The following is a 25,505-nucleotide window of genomic DNA, read 5'->3' as shown; positions in this document are numbered from 1 at the left end:
TTATCCGATAAAAACAATAAAACTTCATGTTTGAGGTAAAAAAAAAGAAGTCGCAACACTTTACCACTGGACAATCACCTCACTTTTGTATATAAAAGAAGCGTTTCACCTCATTTCATTAAAAAGCATTGTGAAAAGTCTGCAATTTAAGCTTCTACTTTTTTAATAAAGTTGATCACATTTATCACATTTTCAAAACTTTGTGCAAATCAGTTTGCATTTCCTTTGCACCTTATGTGTGATTCAATGATTCAAAACTATATTTGGAGCAATTTCCTCTATTTTGCCTTTTAAACCTTTATTTTATCCCTTTAATGCAGCCACACCATCAGTACAAATCGCAAAGCAAATCGTTGTTCCACGTTAGATTATTTGTTTGAAAGAAAATATTTATAACATCAAAACTTTGCAAAATAGAAAATCTTCCAAAGTATCTCCCTCATCTCACATATACAATAAGTTGAGCAAGGTTTTAAATATCTGTAAATTCATCTAACTGTATTTCAAAAATTGGACTTTCTCTCGATCAAATTAATAAACTTAATTTTATGTTGTCCATGTAATTGTAATACACTGTGAGACTGTCTCTGGATACAGGAATGGTATTTAAATTGTTGCTGTACTTTTCTCCATGAATAATTGAAATCATTTTTATAGCAGCAGGGAAAACAAGAGATTCAGCAATAGTATGTGATTTCAAATTTTTTCGTATTAAATATAAAACTTTCAACGATGCTCTTAAAGCTTTACAAGGAACTGCTGCATGTTTCTTCATGAAAGATTTCAGACCTTGTATGACGTCGGTGTGTCTTTTGAAAAGGATTCAGTATTTTTCATTATCTCTGAATGTTTCGTATGTAAGTGTCTTTTTAATTTAATAGGTTTCATGCTTTCGTTAGCCAGTATTTTGTAACATATTACACACACACAGGCCGTTGCTCATCATCAACAAAACTAAGTAAAGGTGTACATAAATTCTTCTTGATATTTTTTATTCTTTTTGATTTGGAATATGATGGCTCTCTACCAGAAATTGGTGGTTGCACTTCACTTGAAATAATGTTAGTGTCCAAATTTTCAAATGATACAATTCTTACCCTTTCAGCTTTTGAAGTATCTGTAGCAACATTATTGTCGTCACTCCTGGACCGTTTATGTTCTGAATACCCAATTGTCCATAGTAAAATATATATTTTTTCTTCTTAAAAACAATGATAATATAAAAAGTAGCAGAAGAATGAAAAACACTTCCAAGTTGACATGAAAGCACCGAATTGCAAAGCAGAATAAAGCATGCATGCAACAGACTTGCTATTTACTACTGCCACATATTCGTACCTCTGGCCTTTAGACAATTTCAGAAATTTTTGCTGTAGGAAGCAAGGATTAAGAGTTAAGGGATTATGGTTCAACAAATGAGTAGTACTGAGAAGTACTGATACATACTGAGAAGTCACACTAATCAGCTACTTTCTGTGTGTCCATAGTTAGTAAGCAAATTAAGGAGTATTACCCACAAGGACAATAAGTAAGAAAGCCACCTGCATCACAAGTGAAACCACTCTAAAAAATAGAGTGGCAATAGGGATCAATCGTATCTCAAACTTCGTTCAAGTAGTAAGGTCTCTACACCTAAAGTATTGAAAAAGTAATTTTAACAACAGGTTTTTTAGCGTTTATGTACACAATAACTAATTTTATTTAAAAATTGCTGCGATCCCTTTATTTTATCCCGCATCCCCCAGAGGGGTCGCACCCCATAGTTTGCACACCAGACTTAAACCATACTGCACCACTGTGAATTATATCTATACGTACGTGTGTGTGTGTTCACAGGCCAGTTGGCATATTATGTGGACTGAAAAAAACTACAATAATCCATAGGAAAAAATTCTTAATCCCTCCACCTGAGACTGGCTAGCTACAGCCTCGACTGAAGAGGACTTGAGAAATTCCTCTAGTCATTGAACATCTCCAAATGAGTGAAAAGTGGTGAAACTACTTATTTATTTATTTATTTATTTATTTGGAATAATGTATACATTACAGTGATTAAACACTAGTTCACCTGTATGTATAAATACAAATAAGAATATGAATGTACAATAATCAATTATATGGAACCATTTACAGTTTTGAAAAACATATAATGATATATGAATAATAAACATAAAAACTGAGAGGAGGATACATACCCTTTATTAGTTTTAATTGAACACAATAGGTTTATAGTAGATTTTAAAAAAAAATTACTTTAGCAAACCAAGAATTAGCTTCCTGAATGAAATTTTGGGAATATCAATCCTGTGAAGATTGATTTAGTTTCATACTATGGACTCATATTAATACATGTTCTCCTTACCTCATTCTAAAAATGAGGCAAAGAGAAAATGTATTGAAGATGGGAAATTTTCTCAAGGAATAAGAGTTAGAAGAGCAGGAGAGTCAATAAAATTGTGACCTAAGTCATAAATGAAATAGCAAGACAGAAAAAAAAAAAAAAAAAGGAATAAATGAAACTTATTGCATAGAGCACTGTAATCTCTGCAACAGAACTCTATGAGTTTCTTAAAATAAAGGAAATAAATAAATTTGATTTGAATACAGGCAGTTCTCACTTTACGAGTTCCCAGGTTTACGAGTTTTTTTTTCCCCAAGTATCAACGAAATCAAAAATATGAACATTAATTGCAAAAAATGAATGTTAAACGTTCATAAATACTGCATTCTAAACCACGTGCATAGCTATACAATACAGTTTTTGTTTGTTTGTTGTTTGGTTTTTAGGAGCATTAGCAACTAAGGTCATATTGCTCCGGGAAATGCAGTGGTCATTCCCTGACCTTTCCGCATCTTCCGTATTTGGTGGTGACGGGCTCGAACCCCGGTCTAATCAAAAAGCATGTGCTACGCACTGCTGCTCCTTCCCACCTGGCTACGGAGGCGCCTATACAATACAGTGTACCCCGCTTTACGATATTAATCTGTTCCAGAGACACCATCATATTGTTAAAATATCGTAATGTGAACCCAATAACAAATTCATTTTTGGTAATTCGTTTCAAGATCTCGGAAGTTGAATTTTTACTGTATAACTAAGCTATTTATCTCTCTAAAATATCATTTTTAAGGTCACGAGCGTGACCTTAAGGCCATATAAAAGGTTGTGAGCTTGGTTTGTAAATTGTATTAGTTACCAATTCAAATCACTAAAATGCACTACACTTTCATCGTTATCATATGTTCCATTATAAGAATCAATTTTGAACACTTTGTGATATTTTTCTAAAACACATTTCTGGAGGTTACTACCATAAAACAATAAAAACAATTTGCACTTTCTGGTTTATTGGGATTTTCTGTTACTGCAAGCAATTATAAATGGGTAGTAAATTCAATCTTATTGCATTTGAGAAAGTACTGATAGCTGGAATTGTGTGGGTTTTTACGTGATTATGGTGAAATGTGTTTCCCCTTCACTGAAATCTTCAATTGTATAAAAAACAAATTTTCAGAATCTTCTCTTCATTCCTTTTTTTTTTTTAAGCTTCATAAACTTGTTACTCCATGCGAATCCTGTTAGTTGCAATTTGTGTGTGCCGTTAAAAAATGCTTATGCATGCAATCATGAAATTTATAATTAAAAGAGATTACCTTGGAAACAAACGCCTCTTGAAACATTTCTGAAGAAAATGACTCCTTGTGCAACAAATCGAGTGCCAAGCCAATAATGAGTAATCAATGAGTGTGCATTTAGTCGATGATGATGAAGAATAAACATTATTTAACATTTGTAAGTCGTAAATAATTTCTCTATTATTATAATTTGCTTGCTTTTACATGCTACGTTTTCATTTCTTTCGAGAAATCAATCATTGTTTAAACATAAACTAATTAGCTAACTAATTTCATTGTTGAGAACGTAACCCCTATTATTTCCCATAGACATAAGGTATAATCCCTACCTTATGTCTACAGGAAATAAATTCCCGCTTTACGAGTTTTCGCTTTATGAGCGTGCGCTAGGAACAAATTAACTCGTAAAGTTGAGAACTACCTGTATGTTTGAGCAGGTCTGAAAGATAATTCTGGGATGGAGACCAAATAATAGCACAAACAGTGAACAACAGGTAAAGTTAGTTGCTTGAAAAGGGTCAAAATAGAAGCCTCACCATTGAAAGCCGAGATAATGTCACTTATATGATTTGATGGATCTTCATCAATTCATATATCTGAAGTGATAAACAACTAGAACCTGTTCCTGATTGACATCTGAGAAAGAACCAAAATAACTTGCACTTACTTGTATTTAAAGATATTGTTTTCAGTGAGCCAACGAAAACACAAAATGAATTCAAGGACTATAAATTATGACCACTGGAAATTGAATTGATAATGTTGTAGACTTTAAGGTCATCAGCAAACATCTACTAATATTTGACACTAAAAGTTTGGGGTATTGTTGTAAGGGCATTGAAATATATGATGGACAGTGTGATCAACCTGAGTTTTCATTTACAGTGTCATTTTTAAATAAAATGTGATGAAAGCAAGGTTGGTTAACAACCTTGGAAAGGTTGAATTGACCAACCTTGTGATCTTATAGATGAATTCTTAAAGAATGCATCTCTAAGATCACAACTAAGTCAGTTACAAAAATATCCATAGAAATTGTGCCTTTTTACCTTGGTTACCATATCATTTCAAAATTATTTATCTCTGCTATAATGTCAAATTGTCCAGTATGCTGACCAACAACATGTATTTTAGAATGTGAAAAATGCTCATTTATTGTTTGTCTGTTTTTCAAATAGTAATCCATTGTATAGTGAATTTGATAGTGTATACTTAAAAAGTCAAGGCCATGTGCAGTACATGCCTGCTGCTTGCAATAATATAAACCAGAAAGCAATTTGTGGTAGGTCATTCATTACAAAAAAAAGTATGCATAGGCTTTTCTATACACTGCTTATTTCATCAAATCAATATACAGTACCTTGTTAACTGTTCAGTAACGTAAATTCATGTTCACAGTATCCATAAGAGCGTTAACAATTTGCCTTTGTTCTTGAGTTCTTTCCTCAATCTCTACACTGAAGCACCTGGCCAATTCAGCTGTTAATTCAATGATTTTATGATAACTCAGATAGGGCGGTTTTGGAGATGAATGGCTCATCACAGGATATCCCAAGTTAGTCTTGTAGGCAAATCTGCATTTGATGACATTAGCAGAAGTGTTTCCTGAATTTCTTTGTAATGTAATTCAAGATATTGAATTCAAGGATGAACAGTTGTACATCTGTGACAAAACAGGGCTGTACTATAAATGTCTCCCCAACAAATCACTGATTAAAAAGGCACCAAACAAAAGCGGGCATGAAAACTAACAAAGAGAGAATTACTGTGTTACTGCGCACAGTAATGGTGGCATAAACAACTTTTTTGTTTTTATCATTGTTTTGTTCGGATTTTTTTTTTTTTTTTTTTTTGGCTGGTGCAGCATAAGCCATAGGCTTTCTTGCACCATGCGGCCGTTACTAATACTAATACTAACAAAACTGAAAATCACAAGCTAAAGCCATTGTACATTGGTAAAAGTCAGTCCCCAGTGTTTTAAGCACATCAGTATGAAATCTCTACTTGTGATTTATAAAAATAGCTCCAACACCTGGATGAGTGATATTTTATTTCATGGTTCGAAAATAATCTTGTACCATCAGTGAGATGCCATTCACTTTCTAAAAAAAAATTGAAGAAAAGCTCTGTTACTGTTGGATCACTGCTCAGCTCATCCTTTGGCTGATGTCCTGAAATCGAAAGATGGCAAGATCAGAGTCACGTTTCTGCCAAGGAACACAGCTACACTAATTCAACCCATGAATCAGAGAATTATTCGAGCCTTCAAAGTCTAATATTGTAGTGAGTTACTCACTGGTGTTTTGAACTCAAATTCAAGTTCTAGAATTTCTGAAAACATTAAACACTGAAAGACATTGTATAAAATATTGGATTAGTGTGGGAGAAAATAAGACTCAACAGCAATTGTTAACTGCTGAAAAAAATGGAAATGGCATTAGAAAAGACAAGATGACTAATAATTTCAAACATTTTCAAAACAAGAAGCAAAGGCTGCTTGTGACGTACTTGGTGGTGATTTTAGATCAAATGGCCTGACTGTTTGGATTGAGGCGGATGCAGAAGCTCCAGTGTGCGTTACCTGAGCAAAGAAGAAATTGCAGCCTCTGTGAACAGCAGGAAGACAATTGACAAACAGACGGCCAGTGACACAGGGAGTGATTCGGAAGATAATGTGGACGATTTATGTAGTAAAAACACCAATGGTGGCATGATTAGAATATCAGGGTGATAGCGAACATCTTCATTTATTGCATCTGACCAGAGTTTTTCAGTACAGAGTTATGTACTGAAAAAACACTGTCATCAGTTCCGACAAACTAAATTACATGACTATTTCAGAATGGATGCATAAAATGTAACTCCATAACAGCATTGTGTATATTAGTAGAACATAAAAGGAATGAAGGATGTTACCTTTAATACTGTACTTCATGTCTTTAGTCTGTATATTCATAAAACATTAGTAAATAAAGTATTTTTTTATTAAGTAAAGTGTATTAATGTTAAAAAAACTGGGAAAAAAAAAGTAAATAAAATTTTTTTGGCTATAATGCACTTTGCTTATAATGCCAGTATTAAAATTTTTGCCTGACACTTGTGCTATATTGAGGTTGAACTATATTTTTAAAGTCATTTAAACTAATTAATTCAGGTAATTTGTAAAAATTTAATTACAAACAATAAATTTTTTCAATAAATTTTCTCTGTTTTTAAAACAACATGTAACAGTTAGTTTCAATTAAACTAAAATGCAAGAAAATCAGAAATAAGTCTTACCTGTTGCTCTAATTTTCTTTGCTTTAGATATTCAATTAATGGTGTTGTTAATTTTGGTACACCATTATTAGCTGAAAAATACAATAAGAATATGTGAAATACTACTGATTAACATATAAATAAATAATCTTTACTGAATGTACCATAGCCTAGAAGTAACAAATCAAAGGCACATGATGTCCATCATGGCAAGAATACAGGGATTCCAAAAATTAGGGTAACAGAACCCTTAGTTACAGCTACAAGCTCCAGCTGGCTATACAGCTTTCAATTTCTACAGCTATGAAATGTTTATTTTCAATTTAATTAAACAAACTTGAGTAAAAAGATGCTTAGTCTCATATTAAAAATATGCATAATAATAGCAATATTTATAGCAGGCATAAATTGCACAAATGGATTACAAAAGTTTCTACTAAAAAGTAATTTTATAAAATTTATTTCAAGTTCTAATTGGTTCTTAATCTTTGTTGGTGCATCATTATATAGTAATGCCTCCTCTGACATATTCAATCTGCAGTTTTTTTTGTTTTTTAATGAAGACCCTGATAGACATCATGCACCTCGAAGTATTTGCAATGTGAGGAAAAAATGTTTGCAATTCAAAATTTCAATGAAAAATCAAACTTACAGTTGCTGCACCACCTAAGCAAGTCATTTATATATTTGGAGTAACATATTTATACATGCATGTGGATATGAACAACACATCTGATTACCTTCATAAACATGAACTATAACACTCTCTTTAATATACAGTTTTGCAAACATCTTTGACTCACATAGCAAATGCTTCAAGGATGGCCTCTACTATACTATTTTTTTTACAATTAACACTTTCTCCTCTTCATTTGAAGTTAAATTCCTTTAATATTCAATTATCATGTCATCTATTCTTCTGCAGGGTATAGATTGCTGGGCTATTGTCCTACAGAAACAAAGAGAAAAGCTATATTTAGCTTTTCACACCAATAAAGCAATAATTTATGTTGCTCCTTCCAAATATCTTTGTCAAACATGAATAATAAATGAATCTTCCTAATGAAGATCTTTCTAATGGTTTACTAAAATTCCATGCATAAAATTTACAAACATCTAAAGCAAGCCTACATACCCGGAGTATCATAAGTCAGGACCTATAGGTAACATATGCAGCATTTTCTTAAAATTACAAAACCACACTTCTAATACATACTTCTTACATCAGGAATTGTTTTCTTTTTTTTTTAGGAGCATTAGCAACTAAGGCCATATTGCTCCAGGGATATGCAGTGGTCATTCCCTGACCTTTCCGCATCCTCCGTATTTGGTGGTCATGGGCTCGAACCCCAGTCTAAACATCAGGAATTGAAATACCCTGATGGCTTTCTATATGACTTTCTACTTTTCTTTTGGGGATACCTGAAGTTTATAGCAAAAAACCGAAGAACACTGAAGGAAAACATTCAGAATGCATGCAATCAGATCAGTGTTTTGGTCTTAAGAAACAGTCAAGAAAACATTCATATAATAATTCATACGTGTATGGATGCTAATAGCAATTAATTTGAAATGAATTAAATGTATACCACTTCATTTTCACTGTGGGTCTGGTTCAGGACCTTCATTTTCACTGTGGTTCTGATACATCTGTACAATAAGCAGTTTGATAAGTAACAGTTAAAATGAATTAATGTTGTGAGGAATTTATTACTTCTTTCAATGGTTTGTAAAAGAGGAAGTACTTTTACTTCACCATTTATTACACCATATCATCCAATGCTTGTTCTTGACTTAGCTTTTCAATTCTTCAGTTGTGTATTGGCAATAAATCATTATCCAGTAAGAAGGAAACAACCAAAAAATAAAATAAAATAAAATAAAAATAATAATTTGCTTCCACTGGATCAATAAATCAAATACAGATTTTCTATCTTTTTCATTTCCTCATCCCCTGGGATATTTCTATTATATACATGTCTTTCACAGTTTTTCAGTAAATTCACTTTTTACTACAGATTTCAATATTTTGTTATTTTTTATTTTTTTTTGCCAAATATGGATATACATGCATGTGTTATATTTTATTTAATAATGTGGACTACAAAAACAGCATTAAATAGCTTGCTTCTGTCATGCTTAAAGTAAGGAGCAAGTTCATTAAATGGATGCTCTGTTATTATGCTGTACTGTAATGTGATGTTAAGCTGCACGACAAAACTTCAAATATAAACAATGCCAGATGTAAAAGAAATTATTATTTCCAAGAGTTTCTCCTTCTTCTTCTTTTGGTGTTATAACCCAGGGTGGGTCTTAGCCTTCTCAACAATGTTCCATCAGTAAGCCCTCCCAGAAGTCAAACTTCTCCAACTTCTTACACTCATGATCTTTAAGTCCTCTTCTACATCATCCATCCATCTTTTCCACAGTCTTCCTCTTGCCCTCCTACCGGTATGTTTCCATTTCATTATTATCCTCTTAGTTGTTCTGCTATCATTCATTCTCATAACGTGTCCCAACCAGGCAACTCTCTGGCTCTTCACAAATCTGATGATGTTTGCACCCTGAATAAGATTGTCAAGTTCATGGTTCATTCTGATCCTCCAGGGTCCATCAACATCTTGTACGGGCCAAAAGACTTTTCGCAAAATTCTACACTTGAACACTCTCAACAACTGCTCATCTTTACTTGTTAATGTCCAAGTGTCACAAACGTATGTTATAACTGGTGTAATGAGACTTTTATATATTCTTAATTTTAAATGTCTGTTCAACACTCTGAACTTCATTAGTTTTTCATGTGCATAGAAGCATCTGTTTCCACTCAGGATACAGGACTTAATTTCATTAGTAATAGAGTTGGACTGGTTTATCTGTGAACCTAGATAGGCGAAATTTTGAACATACTCAAATGAGAAGCTGCTGGTTCTTAAATTTTCCGTGTTATCTGCTGTTCTCCAAACTTCCATATATTTTGTCTTTGCTTCGTTTATCCTATGTCCTTTTCTTTGTGCTTCACTATCCAGCCTGGCCACTGTTTCCTCCAGTGCTCCTTTAGTCCTACTGATAATAGCAACCTCATTAACATATGCACAGACCTGCACTGTCTTTGTGCCTATGTGTTCAGTCACTTCTAATTTTTTGACAGCTGCCTCTAAAACCAAGTTAAATAACACAGTAGAGAGTGCATCGCCCTGTCTAATAGCAGCGTTAATGTCAAAGGGAGTCGTCAACTCACTGTCAATTCTCACCACTGCTTTAAAATCAGCCAGGGTTGCTTTTATGGGCCTAAACTATTTCCAAGAGTTTAGAGAAGTAGTAACCCATCTTCCTGGCCGATCGGTGTTACTGTCCGACCATTCTACCCAAGCAGCAGCGTCAGAAGGAGAAACTTCGTGGAGCACGCATCAGACACTTGACTGAATGGAAGCTGACTCAAGATCCAGGCTCTACAGTGGTTGCGCCCCTTATGCCATAGACAAAACAAGACAGTCAGTTCTACCATCGCAGTAGACAGCGGCTTCATAGCCCAAATTATCTGAGCAAGCAAGACAAACTACGCTGGCCAATCCCAACAGTGATCACAATGAGACACCCATGACCTCATGTGGTACTTCCTCTTTCGAGTTCCAAAAATTTAATTCAAGTGCACCGCTTTGACACCATAAGTGTAATGTATCAGAATGTTAGGAACGAAATAAAATAGAGACTACGGAGCAAATCCTGCTAGTAGGCGAATTCAATATTTTAGCTATATATGAAACAAGGCTTGAGCATGAGCCACAGAACATAGTGATAGCTACACCAGCAGGCTATGTGGTGGAGTTCACCTTCAGGAGGAATAGAAGGGGAGGTGGCATTGCTATGTTCTTCAAAGACGCGGCCTTCAAATTGATCAACACAATCCAGTGACTCACCATATTTCAAAGCCCTAGCCATCACACTGCTGAGAAATGCATCCACAATAGATATCTGCGTAATGTATATCCCGCCGGTACCCACAACTGATATCATTACTGAGGAGGCCAACTGGGCAATCATCCACTTTCACCCATCAGCTCACTATATCGCCATCAGGAATTTCAACCTCACTCCCCAGCTCACTGTCCACAAGAAGATCCTTGTGGGCAGTGAGCTGGGGAGTTGACTACATGAAGTCAACAAATATACACCTAATTGATCACTGCCCTACTAGAGGAGAAAACCACCTTGACTTGCTATTTTCCTCCTTAGCATGTATGATTGAAGAACCACCTGAGACGCACTACAAATCAGATCACCAACCTATCTATGCAAAATTAATTATTCCTACTCGGGGACCACCTGCCCAAAAAAACGTTCAAACCGCCGTCATCGTCAGCCCTAAGCTCCTTAACATCCAAAAATGCCTGTAAGCCGCCACCCTTATACCTTGGCAAGTCCTTGTAATGTGAGACATCTCGCTCGCTGTAACACTATTGACAAACTGGGTAAACACCATTGCACAATATTCCCCATCAAAGAAGATGAGGGTCTCGTCTTATTCCAAAGCCTGGTGGAATCCAAATGTACACGTGGCCTTACTATTAAAGCAGCAGCTACACCAGATCTGGAAAACAACTCAACAGACTTCCGACCAGATATCTTATTCAAGAGCATGATCACAATTTAATAGGGAGAAATCATGAGCAATAACAGCACACCTGGGCGCTCAACTCCAAAAAGGGAAAATCCCATATCATTTCAGATCCCATAGCTTTCCTAGTCAGCTGGACCCAGCTCAATGGCTAGATCATATTACCTGTGCACATATCAATACGTGCACAGGTCAACTAAATTCTCTATATCCCGACAATGAATTACAACAAGACATCTTGCATTCCATCACCATCTCTACACACCAGCTGACAGCAGCGATAAACTCCCTTCCAACGACAGCAACCGCAGGGGCCGACAAAGTGCCACAATTCATGGTAAAATGCCACAGTCCGTTCATCCTCCAACCGCTCAAGTCCATCTTCAACGGAATTCTAACCACAATAAATTTTCCTAAAGCCTGGAATAGCTACCTTGTAAGGCCACATCCAAAAGTTCGAAACTCCACTCTACCCAGGCACTTTCGGCAGATATCTAACTCCTCAACACTCCCGAAAATCCTGGAAAAAACTATGTGCCCACCTTAATGAATCAAATTCTTGGAGATAAGCCGCCGCAGTTCCACTACGCCATTTGAAACCGATCCATAGTGACAAACCTCCTTGCAACCATAAGTAATATATTGTCCGCCTTTGAACAGCAAGAGGAACTCGCAATCATGTACCTGGATATTGAAGCTGTCTTTGACGCCATCAATGTATCGATGTTCCTCTGCTTACTAGAAGACCACTATCTAATCCAAGGTAATATCCTGGTTCATAGCATCACTCCTCTATGATAGGGTACTATAAGTCGATGCCTGTGGACAATCGCACAAGAAGACGATCTCTGCTGGTGTTCCACAAGGAGGAGTCCTATCTGGCTTATTATTTACAGCTATCATTGCGCCTCTTGTCCATAACAATGAGAAAATCATCACCTATGCAGATGATAGAAATATTCTAACGCCTATTACTTCCAACAATTACCTTGAAGCTACAGCAAGCATTAATAATAGTCTCATCAACATCGCCTCTTACCTCAAACAGTATGGATTCTCGATCAACCCACAAAAAACAAAACTAATGGTGTTCTCTCTCAGGCCAAAACTAATGGTGTTCTCTCTCAACCCCTACAATAATAGCCACAACACTCGATGGAATTGTAATATCTGCCACTCCTACACATGCAGATTTGGGAATAGTATTTGACCCAAAACTCCGGTTTCATGCTCATGTAGACAAGCTCACTTCCAGAGCAGCCCACTCCGATGGCTAGCTAAACAACAACTAATTTATGTTAAGGAGCCTCGTTTAATTAAGAAATTCATCGGAACAGTAATCTGCTCTCAACTCCTCTATGCTACTGAAGTGGGGGCATGAGCAACTACTACAACCATGAAACCAATCCTTGCTGCAGAAATCTGGCTACTTAAATGGGCTAATCAGAAAGCTTATTTCCCATCACAGGATAGAACTACAGCCTTATCAACCTCACTGGGGTTGCAGCGACTGCCTGATATCATTGAAATACAACGACTGATAGTTACAGTTAAAATGATCACGGGTCAGATCTCAATTAATGGACACGAATCCCAAATGGACGATGTTGAGATCTCAAGATCTCAACATCATCCATTTGGGATTCATGTTACTGGCGAATACCCAAGCCAGAACTTTGGTCAGCTCTGATGCGCTGCTCGAGGAATTGGAGGCTTCATATCTCAGACCGCTTCCTTCCAAACCAAATGCTACCGGAAGTACAGCATCTCGACTCTGACTTTCAGAGGTTTTGCAGCAATAAAACCTATAGGAAAAAAGTGTTAGAAGCTCGCTCCAATCCCAGAATCAAATAAGAACAAGTTCATGTGCCCTCCACACCATCTGCCAAACTCTCCTGTGCCATGACAAAATTCGTTTGACAGAGAAGTGCCGTTCATGTATATTAGATATTTGTATTGTAAATATAACTCTATGCTGTTGTTGTTATTATTTGGTTTTTAGGAGCATCAGCAACTAAGGCCATATTACTCCGGGGATATGCAGTAGTCATTCCCTGACCTTTCTGCATCCTCCGTATTTGGACTGTATGATGTAACTTGTAAATACACTTAATACTGCGTAATGTGAGGAAATGCAATGACATATTTAGATATTTACTTTTTAAATTTTTAATTTTACAGTGTGCATTATCTATAATCTATTTTATCCGATGTGAGCTCCTGGCTGTTACGGGACAATTGCAACTTCACATTGTATTCATTTAGTTGCAATAAAGATTCTCTCTCTCTCTCTCTCTCTCTCTCTCTCTCTCTCTCTCTCTCTCTCTCTCTCTCTCTCCCTCCCTCCCTCCCTCCCTCCCTCCACTGGTATACAGGAACTCCCCGACTTATGTAATACTCGACTTACGGAAATTCGACTTTACATAAATTTTTGCAAGCGGGTGCAAACTTAAAAAAATCACAGAAACATATTTTGCATCCCGTAGGAATAAATGGAGGTATCGTGAAAACATCGTAATGTGAACCCAATAACACATTTTTTTTTTTTTTTTTTTGTTTTTTTTCCCTCTTGTAATTTGTTCCAAGTCCTTGGAATTTGAAAATTTTGCTATATTACTAAGCTTTTTAAAAGGTCATTTTTATAATGGAAATTGCATTACCCTTTCATCGTTATCATATGTTCTGTTTTGAATCAATTTTGTATGCCTTTGTGATATTTTTCTAAAGCATGTCACGACCAGGGCAGCCGCAAGTGGGTAGGTGAGGTAAGCGTCACTTACGGGCGGCAGTTCAGGAGGGTGCGAAAAAAAGTTTTGACATATAAAAGTCGGACCTCTGTTTAACGAATTTTTTTATAGAGAAATTTTCTATTTAGCAATTTTTTTTAAAAATTCCCTTTGGTAATTACCTTTAAAATAATTTCCGTCGAACAAAGAAAATTTCTATATATCTAACCAATTACGAGCGACCTTACTGGGAATGCATTGTGCAAATTGGCTCAATTGCCTGAAGGCATCAGTAGAGGCATATGATGCAAGAAAGCAAGCTTATGCAGCATCAGCCAAAAAAAAAAAAAAAACACGCTCCCATTTCACCCTTCATTCGTTCCAAGTACCTGTCCAGCTCAGCCTTAAATTTATTTAGGCTATCAACTTCCACAACAAAGGATGGAAGTCTGTTCCACCAACCAACCAACCACCCGCTTGCTAAAGGCAACTTCTGCACATCTATCCTACATCTGTCTTTCCTCAATTTGAATTTATGCCCTCTCAAATGATTATTCTGAGCAAGAGGAAGAATTCCATCAGCATTGAGGATGCTCAAACCATTCAAAGCTTTATACACCTCAATCAGATCACCTCGCAAGTGCCTAATCTCCAGACACTGTAATTTGCAAAATTTAAGCCTTTCTTCATAAGAGCAACCCTTTGTTCCATTCACTAATCTTGTTGCCTTCTCTGTACTCGTTCCAACAGCTCTACATCCTTCTTGAAATGAGGCCTCCAGACCTGTATACAATACTCAAGGTGTGGCCTGACCATTGCCTTATATAAGGGGATAATCACCTCCTTATCCCTGCTAGAAAAATTCCTGTATATCATTGATAAGACATTATGAGCTACTCTTGCAGACCATCTGCACTGCTCAGAAAACTTCATATCTTCCTGCACAATTACCCCCAGGTCCTTTTCGTTCTCTACCACTGTCACTGTAGTACCACAGAGTTGATACGTCACTCTGGGATTGCTGCTTCCCATATGTTGCAACCCATATGATTGCTGCTTCCCAAATGTAAATGTAGTACTTTTACATTTGGGAAATTTACAAATGTAAATGTAGTACTTTACACTTGTCAATGTTAAACTTCATTTGCCACCTCTCAGCCCATCTTCTCAACTTTTCTAGATTCTGTTGCAGCAGCGTACTGTCATTAGTGACCTTAAAAACCCTGCCAACCTTTGTATCATCTGCAAACTTGGACATTAAGCTTGATATACCATCATCAGTATCATTTATAAATACAGAAAACAACAATGGACCCAACACTGAACCCTGAGGGACCACTAATAACATTAGTCCACGATGAACAGTGTCCATTGATTACCACCCTGTCTTCTCCCACTCAACCATCCCTTTATCCATAGCAGCAATTTACCTCCAATGCCACACTGCTCCAATTTGTTCAGCAGCCTTCCATATGCAACAGTATCAAAAGCCTTTCTAAAATCCAAATATATGATATCAAAGTTATTCCCTGCTTCCAGTTCCTTTGTGACCACATCATAGTATCCAATCAAATTGGTCAGGCATGACTTTCCCTTAACAAACCATGCTGTGTCCGAGCTATAACTGAAGTGTTGTCTAGATGATCCTGCAGTGCTACCTTTAATTTTCCTGGAACAGAAGTTAAACTAACAGGTGTATAATTACTTGTGTTGCCCTTTGATCCACCTTTGTGAATTGGGGTCACATTTGCACATCTCCAGTGGGTACCTGCCCTGAGTCCAAAGATCTCATAATTATGGCTAAGGGTTTGCTTACTTCCTTTGCTGCCTCCTTTAATATAACTGGATAGATCCCATCCACCCCGGGCGCCTTTTTTATGTTTATCTTCAACAATTTCTCCTCCACTTTCTTCTCAGTTATTACAAAATCATCTAGCTCACTGCCAGAGTTTAGTTTACCTCTGGCATTCCTCTCCCTGAATAACTGATGTGTGAATGTAGATGCAAAATACTCATTTAGTTTGTTAGCCACCTGAGCAGGATCATCAATAGTTGAACCATCAATATCCAGTGGACCAATCTGATTCATTCCTTTCTTTCTAGAGTTTACATAGGTAAAGAACTCTTTGCTGTTTTTCTTTGCATCCTTTGTCAAAGATTTCTCATAATCTGCCTTTGCCTGCCTAATCTCCTTTGTGACTTGGTTACAGACCAGCTTATATCTATCATAGGCTTCCATGTCACCCATTAATTTATATATATCCCATGCATTTTTCTTCTCTGCCAAATGTCTCATTAGTTCATCTGACATCCATTTAGGCCTAAACCTTGAACAATATTTTTTAGTTGGTATGTAAAGCCTATTTGCTTCCAAGATAAATTCTTTGAATGCTTCCCATTTTGAATTTGCTGTTGGTAACATCATCAGTTGGTCCCATATTTGTATGCTTGTTTCACTATTTGGTGATTAAATAACTTTGCACAAAAAAAAAAAAAAAAACTGTTACCTTATTTTTCAAACACAGCCCTCATATTAAACACATATAAAACACAGCCCTCAATCAAAAATATTGAGTTAAATATTAAAACGCTAAATATAAATATCAAGTTAAAGAGTTCAGACAGCCATGAGTTTTCTTCAGTTACACTGCCCCATTCCTCCTTTCTGTTATTCATATCTTTAATTTATTTTTCAAGATTTATTTTTTAATTTTTCATTCTACTTTAAATTTCATTCTGTGATATTTGATCTAAATTCTGGGTACATTCCATAAAGTACACTTACCTAGATGTAAGGTAAGTGTACTTTGTTTAACCTTGCTTTCATCTTAAAAACTGGAGTCTATGCAGTGCAGTGTCATATTTTAAACATAAGTTTCCTGCATATTATACTCACCATTAACAACATAAAAGTAACCGACTGGGCTAGCCAGGTGGGTAAAGTGCCTGCCTTTGGGAGGTGCATTATGGCCACAGAAGCCGATGCGCCAACAACTAACAAAAAAAAAAAAAAAAAAAAAACAACATACAGAAATTACCTTTTAGTTCTTTCTCTCTGGCTTCAATTTCTTCCAGATATACTTCTGCAGTAGGAAGATTTACCTCATCAGTACTCTGTATACCTTCTACAAACTTTATATAATCTGGATCTGGTGGGATAAAATATCTGGGATGCAAAATATAATAAAATTTCAAGAATAAAAAAAAAAAAAATTGTAAATAACTATTCAGTTTATAATACTACATAATAATTATATTCTGTATAGTAACTAAATAATTACATCTTTGTATAGATGTAACATTAGATTAATGTCTTCTGTAATATCACCAGCCTCACATCTTTGAGAACATATAACTGCATAGTAATTGCAATCAAGTTATTTGTTTGTTATTTGGTTTTTAGGAGCATTAGCAACTAAGGTTCCGGGGATATGTGGTGGTCATTCCCTGACCTTTCCGCATCCTCCGTATTTGGTGGTCACGGACTTGAACCCCGGTCTAATCAAGAAGTGTGTGCTACGCACTGCTGCTCCTGCTCACCTGGCTACAGAGGCGCCCTTGCAATCAAGTAATAAGCAATATAAGCAGCATTAATACAATTTTTTATATTACTTACTAAACTAAACACAGCTATAGACTGACAATATTATCTAAAAAAAAAACAGAGAAAAGAGATGATATATCAAGACTACACAACACAGTGTGCAGAGATAAAGGTTCTCCTCTGTATATAAAGTTTAATAAAATAATTGAAAATTTAAAGTAACAGAAATAATACTGGACATCCTACAAGTAATGAATGCTATATTTTTCTTTTCCTTCTTAAATAAATAAATAAATTTCCATTTAATCTTGATAAGGCTGAGGCCAAAGGAGCTTATATGTTCACTGTGACCATACATATTGAATTAAGAGTAGCCAGATTTTTGGTACCACAGTTCATAATGATCTGCATTTTCATGGTAGCATATAGGCTCAAACCCCCAACTGTCTTACTTGTGACCAAGCATACAAAACCAGGGTACCACAGATGGCCCAAACTAAAAAACTTATCTGGGAGCAGGGAGGGAGGGATGGAGGGACAGAGAAAGTCCTCTGAATGAAAAGTTCCAGAAAACAAGTGTAAGTTCGAGCAAAATGTATTTAATCATGGACTGACACAGATGTTTTTAAATTAATATAATTAGATCTTAGTTTCATATTCCTAGCTATTTCCCATTATCCATTTCTTGCAGAAATGGACAATGGGAAACAGCTAGGAATATTTTTTTTTTTTTTTTTTTATGTGAACCCCAAACACGAGAGGTATGGAAGCAATGGAATGGAATATGGAAGCAAGGTATGGAATATGGAAGCAAGCAGGAAAAAGGTACAATTCCTCAAGCATGCATATGGAATTTTGGGAAGACAGTGAATCAGAAAGAAATTAGTATTAATAATAATGGCAAATGATAAAAGAAAGCAGTCATATACAGCATTAACAAAAAAATATAAATAATAAATAAAATTAACCTATCCATCTTCTGCAATGGTTTGTCTCATTCTTCCTTGAATTTATTCAAACTATGTTTAATAACAATAACAACAGTGGAGTTTTTCTTGCCAGGGTAGATTATAAGAAATCTTTGGCAGAGGATGCAAAGAAAAACAGCAAAGACTTGTTTACTTGTGTTAAAAGTAGAAGGGTGAGGTTGAATTACATTGGTCCACTTGATTTTGTTTTTTTAACTGTTGATGATCCTTCTCAGGTTGCTGACAGGCTGAATAGGCATTTTGCATCTACATTCACAAATGTGGAATTCTTTAGGGAAGTGGATGCCAGAAGTTTATTAAATTCTAACAGGGCACTAAATGATTTTGTAATACCTGAGAGGGAAAGTTGAAGTTAAACCTAAAAAAGGCACTTTGGGTGGATAAAATCTATCCAATTATATTAAGGGAGACAGCAAAGGAGGTAAGCAAATCCTTAGCCATAATTATGAGAGCATTTTTGGATTCGGGGGAGGTCCCTGTTGACTGGAGATGTGCAAATATATCCACAATTCATACCGGGAGATCAGAGGATGACATGAATAATGACAGACCTGTTAGCTTAAAATGTATTCCAGGGAAAATAATAGAGTCACTGATTAAAGAAGTGACCATCTAGACAAGAATGCAGTTATACTTCAACGTGTGACCAATTTGATTCGGTACTACGATGTAGTGGCAAAAGAACTGGATGCAGCAAATAATTACAGTATCACATACCAGGATTTCCATAAAGCTTTTAGTACTGTTGCACATAAAAGACAGCTATACAAATTGGAGCGTGACATTTAGGGAAAGTTACTGCTATGGATAAAGGGATAGTTGAGTGAGAGAAGACAGAGTGGTTATCAATAGACACTGCTCTTCGTGGAGTAATGTTATTAGTGGAATCCCATGGGGCTTGGTACTGGTCCCATTTTTGTTTTCTGTATTTATTAATGTACTCTGATGAATACATTAATAAATATGTCTAAGTTTGCTGATGACAGAGGTTGGCAGGACAGTTAATGACAACAGTGAAAGTATGCTGCTGCAACAAGATCTAGAAAAATTAGGCAGATGAGTTGAGAAATGGCAATTGAAGTTTAACATTGGCAAATGCAACACTGCATATGGGTAGCAGTAATCCCAGAGTAATGTGTCATTTGTATGGTACTACACTGAGGATAGTGGAAAATGAAAAGGACCTAGGGGTAATTGTAATTGTGTGATATAAAATTATCTGAGCAGTTTAGACAGGCTGCCAGGATAGATTGTGGCATTTTTTCAATAATGTACAGGAATTTTGCTAGCAGGGAAGGAGGTGATTATCCCATTGTATAAGGCAGTGGTCAGGTCACAACTGGAGTACTGCATACAGGTCTGGAGGCCCTATTTTAGGAAGGATGTGGAGCTGTTGGAATAAGTACAGAGAAGAGCAGTGAGATTGGTGAGGGGAACAGAGGGGTGCTCTTACCAAGAAAGACTTCAGTTCTGCAAATTGCAGCATCTGGAATCTAGGCACCTGCCAGGTGATATGATTCAGGTGTTTAAGGTTTTGAGTGGCTTCAGCAAACTTAGTGCTGATGGGATTCTACCTCTTGTTCAGGCTATTTACATGATGGTATATAAATTCAAAATGTGGAAGGATTGTTGCAGAATAGATGTGTGGAAGTGGATAGCTTGAATAAATTCAAGATAAAACTAGACAAACTATTGGAGGGCATAGATATGTGAAAAAAATTTTTTTTTTTTTTTTTTTTTTTGGCTGATGCTGTATAAGCTTGGTTTCTGCATCATTTGCCATATACTAATAAATTTTAGTGTAAATAGACAATTTCGCTTTGTAAATCAAGTATTGTAAATTTTGTCTCAGTCGAACTGTAAACTGAAGAGTTTCAAATTTCACTTGTATTTCAAGCTTGGACACTTTGTACCAAGATAATAGATTAAAATACAAGTATACCCATCAAGGTACATTTCTCCCCCCCTCCATGCCACCTAAAAAAAGTATTGTAAGTTTTGACTGAATCAGACTGTAAAAGTAAGTTATAAACTCAGGTGACCTTAAATCAAATGATGGCAATCATATGCACACAATAATCCAATAATCTATAAAGTTTTTAGTCTACTTTCCACTTTTTAAAAGTAGACTGTAAAAGATGATAATTTTTGGAATCTTTTCTTGAAAAAAAGCTGACTGCTAATCATTTTTCTTGTCTTTCACCTTTCTCATTAGATCATTTGATATATATTTAGATCTAAGCCTCGAACAGTATTTTTCTTAGTTAGTATGAAAAGCCTAGTAGATTCTATGATTACTTCCCTGAATGCTTCCCATTTAGAATTTTGTTGGTAGCATCATTAGTTGATGATGATGTTACCATTAGCAAATTCTAAATGGGAAGTGTTCAAGGAATTAATCATAGAGGCTAAGAATATAACATGGCCAGAATTTGAGAAAATTTTGCTGTTAACAATTGAAGAAAGTGCTTTTCAAAGCTTCAATGAATTTAGAGAAATTTATTATGGTTTAATTTTAATTTTAGTATTTTAAACTTTCACAGTATTATTTATACTCTGTTTATTTTTATGTTTTACATCCTGTTAAAATATATTGTAGTAAACTAACAGCAATGTGTTTAGTTTGGTTGATATTTGCCAAACTTTATTACTGAATATGTTTAGGCCTGTCTTTGCAATCATGTTACTTTAAAATATGATTCTACATCTTTATCTATTAATCAATGATGCCCTCTTTCATTTATAACATTGATATCTACTGGAAGGTTTAGTGGCAAACAACGTTAGCTACAAAATCATTCTGTAGTAAAGGTTTTTGTAACTAACCAAGAAAAAGTAATTTGACATTTTCTTGGTTTACCAGAAATATGCTTATAGCCCAAGCTAACTTGTAAAGTACTAAATAGATACAGTTCTATGACATGATATGCACTGTTATTTGCATAAAGTAAAACTAAAGTTGTCTCAAAACAAAAATGCAATTTTGTAGTTAACACTGTTTAACACTAAACCCTTGAACTAATATTTTAAATTTAACATCACAAATTTTCCATACAAATTAACTTAAAATTTTCTCACTTTCAGATATGATATATGAATATTTATAGATCTGATGATACGAAATATGATTCACTGTCATAATTACATTTGTCAACTGATAATGGTATCCTCTTACAGAAGATACTAATTATAAATTATAAATGTTAATAATTCATAGAAAGAATTAATGCATTTTAAAAAATCTTAACAACCAGGTGAACACCTGAGAATTCCCTTAGTGTGCATGCAATGTTTCAGGGCTCTAGGCTTCATAGTATTAGAGTAATAACACTGACAAACCCACAATCATTTAGAGATAATGACAAAATTTGACACCTTGTGACACCCAGGTATGAACCAATGTAAGCAAGGATCAAGGTGTACCATCCATGATACACAAAAGAATGGTTGAACATTGACACAAGCAAATATGATGTGGTAGGACCATGTCTGGTCTTAAGAAAAAAAGGTCTCGCATCTTCCCATTTCTTGTATTACATAGTATGAGTAATGACTTTTGAAGTTATGATACACATCATGGTGAGATCCAATATTCTTTACAGCTCAAGAGTAAGGCTTTAAAAAAATGGTATTTGCAATCTGGATGTTAGTTAGAGACTGAATCTAATGGTAAAATACTATAGAAAGCATCTAGAATGAGCTAGTACATAATCCTGCCATATCTGTTCTGTCAGCTGTGAATGGAGAGAGTCTGAACATGTGTATATGCTGCAGGGAGCGATTTGTTGCTGAAGTTACATTACTTTAAAGAGCTAGGTGTAACTGGGTGTAAGCTGGGTGTATCTAAACATTTTAATAATTCATGCTTTCTCCCCAATTTATGATGCACTGAAAACAATGCATCACAAAAAGCCAAACTAATGGAGTGAAAGAACCAAAAGCTCCCAATTCAATTCACAAATATGCAAAATATATGTGGTGACAGATCTAATCTCAATTACATCCATTTTGCTAAGTTCAACTTACTTTTTCTGATAAAATCTCAATTATTAATTTTCCCAACAACCACTACCACCCATCTCATTTGTTCTTGTTCTGTGATGGTTCCTTATCTGCTCTGATATTCCATGTTCACAACTGCAGCTAACTTCAGTTTTCTAGCTTTATGGATCCAGCTGGCAGAGATGCTATGCTTTTGTTATTACTAATGACCTTACACAATTCATCCGTTTATTTGCTAGAATACCAGACAATATTAACCACACACACACATTTTTATCTTTCCTCGCCAAAAATCTCTCCTTTTACTCACCAAAGTACACAATTGAACAAAATTATTCTGTTCCCACAGCTATTCTCAGCCTATGTTGTGACTACAAGATGAGATTACAACAGACTGCTGTTGGTATACTATACCAATACCAAAAATATTGAAAGGGTGGAATATATAATTTTTGCAATTAATTCATACAGATGAGTAAAGATGGCCTACCTCCAAGATATAGGCAGTTGATCAAAATTAAATCACCCTGTTAACAGTACCTTTTCGTTTAAACTTTATTAACCTTTCTTAGATACATTAATTTTGTATACATTTTTATAATTCATTACTGTTAATAAAAGGATGTACCCCCCCCCCTTTTTGGTTGATGCTTTATAAACTTGATTTTGTGCATCATATGCCACTACTCCTACTACAACTAATAATAATAATAAAAAAATTCTAAGCTTTTTGTACAGAAAATTTTCTCATGTCTTCTTTGAGTGTTTCTAAAATACTCAACTACATTTAATTTGAAAAAAATTTAGAAAATATAAAATAAAATTCAGCATTAATTTACCTTGTTCAATAGTTCCACATTTGGCATCTCTTTTTTTAGTTCGTTTCTTGGGAATTTTTTGGAAAGGGGCAAATTCCACAATAGCTGGATATTCATTTCCTAAAAGTGCAAATTGTTTTGTTAAAACTTTTTTGCATTTTAGATTTTTTTGAATCAGTGTGTGTGTATATATATCAAAAGGAAGGAAAGGGGGAAAGGGTCTTCATTCCTCCAATCATGTCAGACCAGATCAGTTACATGAGGATATTAGAGTGCCTTGCTGACAGGACAAGCAAAAGGAAAATTTTATAATTCATTTGTTTGCTGGGAGCATTACAATTTACAATTCAGTTATCATAAAATTATGAAATACAGGGTGTTCATAAAATATTAACCACATTACAAATGATTATTAAGTGCAAACTAGAGCTGATATATAAATAATGTTTATGTCATTTGAAATTAAAACTCTTTGATTAATTAAATATAATTAAAAATTATATTTAATTAATCAGAGTTTTAAACAGCATCATATAGATGTGGCAAGTTAAAATGGTGACGGTACAACAGAAAGTGATGTGTGTATTGTGTTTGTAGAGTTTAAATCTGTAGTTATAGTGCAAAGGTGGTACTGCCAGGAATAAGGAGGTGAGGTACCTTCAGGTAAGTCCATTAAGTGATGGGTTATTGTTATTGTTATTTTTTTGGTTTTTAGGAGCATTAGCAACTAAGGCCATATTGCTCTGGGGATATGCGGTAGTCATTCCCTGACCTTTCCGCATCCTCTGTATTTGGTGGTCATGGGCTCGAACCCAGGTCTAATCAGGAAGTGTATGCTACGCACTGCCACTCCTGCCCACCTGGCTACGGAGACGCCAAGTGATGGGTAGAACAGTTTAAGGGAACTGGCAGTGTCCTGCATAAGAAGAGTGTAGGTCAGGCTGTGGTGTCATGAATGTCAAATGAGTTTGTGAAAGATTTACATGCGTCCCAAGGAAATCTATCTGTAGTGCTAGCAGGGAAAACTAGAAATGCTTAGATCAACCATTCACAAGATTCTCTGCCACCGCCTGAAATTTTACATACAAAATCCAGCTTATGCAAGCATTGAAACCAGATGATCTGCAACATCAAAGAACGTTAGCTGTAGATATGCTCAATTGGATTGAAAATGAAGGCAACTTCCTGAACAAAGTTGTCTTTAGTGATGAGTCCCCCTTCCACCTGTCCGGTAAGGTCAACCAAATACAGGATTGGTGCAGGGAAACCCCTCATGTCTTTACTGAGCACGAACAAGATTCCCCAAAATTGAACGTATGGTGCAACTTTCCCATAAACAGGTGATTGGCCCATTTTTCTTCACTGAGACTACTGTAAATAGTAAAAATTACTTGGACATGCTAGAGCATTTTGCGATTTCATTCCACAGATGACAGAAAATCAACCAAACATTATGTTTCAGCAAGATCCTACTCATTGAGCCTTGTGAGACAATGCCAATGGACTGGACAGGGAGGACCAATTCCCTAGCTCACTGGATATAACCCCGCTGGATTTTTTTCTGTGGGGTTATGTGAAGGATATGGTGTATTGTATGCCTGTTGCAAATTTGGATGAACTTTGCAAGCAATCATTGATGCAATTGCTTCTGTGATGTTAAATGTTAGAAAACACTTAGCACAAAATTGTAAACCATTTGGACATCTTATTTGCTACAAATGGCACCCATGGGGAAACTTAACTTTTTGAGTTGTCCTTTCCATTGAAAAAACTGTTTACCAACATCCCTTGTAGTTCCTGTTATATAATAATTTGTAATGTGGTCAATAATTTATGGATACCTCATATATTAAAATGATACCTGCTATATTGAAATTATAAAATATTTAAAATATTCAGTAACTACCTATTTTGCAT

General features: G+C 35.5%; 1 protein-coding gene across 1 annotated transcript in view; it reads right to left on the bottom strand.

Annotated features, from left to right (window-relative positions):
• Positions 1-25,505, bottom strand: part of LOC150091967 (uncharacterized) — a 62,926-nt gene that overhangs the window by 23,070 nt on the left and 14,351 nt on the right. The window contains exons 4-6 of the mRNA XM_090370507.1: positions 23,610-23,708; positions 17,274-17,384; positions 6,916-6,986 (exon numbers count right to left, since the gene is read on the bottom strand). Of these exons, the coding sequence (XP_090226633.1) occupies positions 6,916-6,986; positions 17,274-17,384; positions 23,610-23,708 (281 nt within the window). The remainder of the gene's footprint in view (positions 1-6,915; positions 6,987-17,273; positions 17,385-23,609; positions 23,709-25,505) is intronic.

The sequence above is a fragment of the Mastigoproctus giganteus genome, chromosome 1 (genome assembly GCF_048544385.1).
Source record: "Mastigoproctus giganteus isolate SK-2022 chromosome 1, ASM4854438v1, whole genome shotgun sequence".
NCBI lineage: Eukaryota > Metazoa > Arthropoda > Arachnida > Uropygi > Thelyphonidae > Mastigoproctus > Mastigoproctus giganteus.
This window is presented reverse-complemented; position numbering and strand designations above follow the sequence as displayed.